Source organism: Entamoeba dispar, genomic scaffold, assembly GCF_000209125.1.
Source record: "Entamoeba dispar SAW760 scf_1105229460165 genomic scaffold, whole genome shotgun sequence".
Classification (NCBI taxonomy): Eukaryota; Evosea; order Mastigamoebida; family Endamoebidae; genus Entamoeba; species Entamoeba dispar.
The window spans coordinates 2,097-6,244 of NW_001854056.1; the positions used below are offsets into that span (position 1 = coordinate 2,097).

General features: G+C 20.9%; 1 protein-coding gene across 1 annotated transcript, besides 6 other annotated features; it reads left to right on the forward strand.

Annotated features, from left to right (window-relative positions):
* Window positions 1-1,985: part of a repeat region that runs on past the window's edge.
* Window positions 1,978-2,659: a repeat region.
* A 50-nt stretch (window positions 2,660-2,709) lies between these two features.
* Window positions 2,710-2,748: a sequence feature (AT_rich).
* Window positions 2,747-4,140, forward strand: EDI_260090 (uncharacterized protein; the record flags this gene model as incomplete). Its single annotated transcript, XM_001736922.1, has 2 exons — window positions 2,747-4,050; window positions 4,104-4,140. 2 exons carry the CDS (start codon window positions 2,747-2,749, stop codon window positions 4,138-4,140), a joined length of 1,341 nt encoding a protein of 446 aa, XP_001736974.1.
* Window positions 2,796-2,856: a microsatellite.
* Window positions 3,237-3,258: a sequence feature (AT_rich).
* Window positions 3,415-3,454: a sequence feature (AT_rich).
* Window positions 4,141-4,148: the final 8 nt, after the last annotated feature.

Here is a 4,148-nt window from a genome sequence, read left to right on the forward strand (position 1 = left end):
ATCATATTCTATTAATTATTTCATTTGTTAATTTGTGTGTTTTTTCCATTTCATTAATGTTGTTAGTTATTATATTTAAATCATCAATATAATATGTGGTTTAACTTTACTTGTTTTTCTTCTCCATTCATTTTAATAGATAACTTATTAATTTGTTTATCTAATTATTTAGATAATATATCAATAAATAATACAAATAATAATTTAGATAAATTATCATATTGTATTATTCATCTTTCTACATTAATTATACTTACATTTTGTTGAATATAATATAATTAGAGTTGTGTAATATTTAATATATATAATATACTTTTAATTACAACTAATGGGATGTTAAAATAAATTAAACATTGTTTAACAAATTGATGATTAATACTATCATATGCTTTAGAGACATCATAATATGTTTCTACCCACTTCCATTTAGCCTTAATTAATAACTGAATGATTATAATATTGTATAATAATCATTCTTTTGATAATATGTATATTTTTACATCAAATTTGATTTTGTGATAATTGTTTTTCAATTTGATTTAACATCAATTAGATTTCTATTTTCATCTTTAATAAAGATGTGTATACTTTTAACATACAATTTAAACAAGTTATTTGTCTGTAATTTTGTTTATATAATTTATTTCATTTCTTATATATTAATATTATTCTTCATTTGATGAAATGAATTAGATATTATTATGACTATACAATATTTCATTAAATAATTTTAATAAGAAATTGTTTGGTTGTTCTAATTATTTAATCAAGAAGCCTTGTATTTTATCAATTCCATGTGCTTTCCAATTATCAATGAATTTTATTGCATGGTTTAATTCATCTAGAGTGATTATATACCTTCTATTATTAATTCTATTTTCAATTAATATATCATATAAATTATTATTTAGGAAATATATATTGGTGTTATTTTCATAGATTCATTTTAAGAAATTAATTGTAGTAATATTATCTGGATATTCATCTTCTTTATGTTTATTTAGAAGTTATCTCTTTCCATATTTTAACATTTTATAATTCCATCTTATTCTTTTCCAATTATTCTTATTTCTATTTCTATTCTTTTCATTCTTTGGAGATATTTGTAATAGTTTATTTGATCATTTGTTTTTATTTTAATATGATATATATCATATTTTTTAATATGTAATATTATTTTTAATTTCATATATTGATTATTATGAAGTAAATCTCTTAATCTACATATTTTTGATTGTAATATTCTTTCTATACTTCTCTTTCAACTTCTTTCTTTGTTCTTAGTAATAATGATGTTAATAGTTGATGTTATAGTTTTAATATGATGATAATAATCATCTAATGTATTGATTAATATTTCATTTGTATTAATGATATTAATTATTTGATGTATTTTGTTTTTATTATAATAATAATTAATAAATTATACATCTTCTTGTTCTTTCATATCTTCTTCTTTATTTATTCTTATTATTTCTTGTATTTCTTCTTTCTTATTTATTTTATTAATTCTTTTAATTTAATATCTTTCAATTGATGTGTTATTATTTCTTCTCATTTCTTCTATTGACTTCAATTTTAATTTCTTTCTTTATTTTAAATGTTTTCTTTATTATTTCTTTATATTAATTAATATCTTCTATTTTAATTTCAATTTCATGTATTAATCTTTTTATTTCTTCTTCTTTAATTTAATATCTTAATTTTATTTCTAATAACTTCAGTGTATAACATTTATAGAATGTTAGAATTTATTATTCTCTATTTGTTTGTTTCAATTGTTTTTTGTTTGTCTTGATCAGAGTGGTGATATTCTTATGTTGATTTCATATCTCTTCAATTGAATTCTGCATTAACTTTCTTTTTTTGAAGATCATCTTTATTTGATGATATTTCATCAGCTACTACCACATTGGGGGTGAGGTCATTCACAATTTGTGTTTCAGATGAATCAGATATAATGTGATTTATCCCATCTTTCTTCTTTTCTTCTTTCTCTTTAATAGCCTCTTCTTTTCTTTAACTCCTCTATTCTTTTATCTTTTCTTTATTCTTTTCTTCTCTTCTTCTAGACAATTTCATTTTCATCATCATTTTCATCATTGTATATTTCTTATTTAAATATTTATCATTTATTTCTTTTTGATTTAGTTGTTTATCATCTTCTTCATGTGTCATACTAATAGTTTCTCCATTCTATTCATTTTTATTATTTCTCTTACAAATAAATACCATCTTCTCATTATTTTTGATTATATTCTTTAATCTTAGTGTTGTTAATTTCTTCTATTTCTTGTGGTGTAAATATTTTGGTTTCTTCTTCAAATAGTCTTTTCAAATATTCTTGTTTTGTATTTCTATCATTTCTTTTATTTCTTATTTGTTGATGTCTTTTATTATGGTATTGTTTATATCTGTGTTGTGTTTTATTATGTGATTTATTTGTATTATAATACTGATTGATTCTATTTGAATTATTGGTAAGATACTTATGATGATGAAAAAGATAATTGTTATGATGATAGTTATTATTATTGTAATATTTAATATGATAATTGTTGTATTTCTGTCAATACAAATAATACATGTTTTCAATCATTCTTCTATCATTTATATTTCATAGTTGATAAAGACATCTCCTTTGTTATTGACTTATTTTCTGTGATATTGAAATCATCTTTTTTTCTATTTCTATTTCATCAGAAAAAGAAAAAATTAAAATAAGTAAAAAAAAAAGAAATAATTAATGAGTGAAGAAGAATATCAAACACAAGAAATAAGTTTATTAAAAGATAAAGAAGAAGAACAAAAAGAAGAAAAAAACCCAAGAATAAAAGACAAAGAAGAAAAAGAAGAGATAATAAAGAAAGAAATAAATGATAGAAAAGAATATTATAAAAAGAAAAACAGTGAAACAGTAATTTGTCCATTTAATAGTGAACATATAATAAAAAAAAGAAAATATTTAAGACATATTAGAGGATGTCCAAATAATCCAACAAGAAAAGCTACATATGGGAAAAAATATATAGTAGAAAATATTAATCGACCAATAATTAAAGAAAGTATTACAAAAGAAATTGAAATTAAAAGATTACTTCCATTTTTAGAAGATAAAATTATTGAGAAAGGGATTGATAAAGAAAGAAAAGGAAGTGAATTTATTAGATGTGAATGTAATAAATTAACATTGAGTCAATTTGGAGAAGAAGAAATTAAAATAATGAAAGAACGAGTTAAAATTATTTATAATTATATGGAGAAAAAATATACAGATATATTTAAAGGAATAAAAAATAATATTGAAAAAGAAGGAAAAGAAGATGAATTAATTGAAGAAAAAGAAATAAAAAATATTGAAATGCCAGAAGGATGGGAATTTCAATCAGAAAAACATAGTAAACAATGTATTTCAATAATAAAACATTTAATAGATAAAAAAATAATAATAAATGAAGGAGATAAAAAACAAAATATTATAGAAAGTGGAGCAGGAACAGGAATGTTATCAGCATATTATTCATTAATTCCACATTCAAATAATACAAGAATTTATCTTATAGATAGAATGACAGGATTAAGAAAAAAATATGATAGATTTAGTAAAAGAAATGGTGATCAAATAACAAGAATTGCAGCAGATTTAAGTGATATTGATCTTAATCAATTAATTGATGAAATTGAAATTAATGATAAAATTAAAACACTTGAAAATTCTACTACTATTATTGGTAAACATTTATGTGGATCAGCTACTGATATGGCTTTAAGAATGGCAATTTCATTAACAAAAACAAAAAGATTAAGAGGAATAGGTATTGCATTGTGTTGTCATTTTAAAGGAGATGGTCATGATGATTGTACTATTGATTTCTTTAATACTTTAGGTGTAAGAATCTCTGAATTAACTCTTATTCATCGGATGGCTGCTTGGGGTATTTCTTTAAATAATTCTAATGAAAAAACTGATGATCTTGACAAAAAATTAGTCGGTCAAATGTGTCGAAGTATACTTAATGTGGCAAGAGTTGTATGGTTAAAAAATCAAACGTTTATTGGTGATGCTGGACTTGTAAAATATTGTAAGAAAACAAGTTCATTAGAAAATGTATTATTATGGGCAAAATCAAATATGATTAATCTTTTTT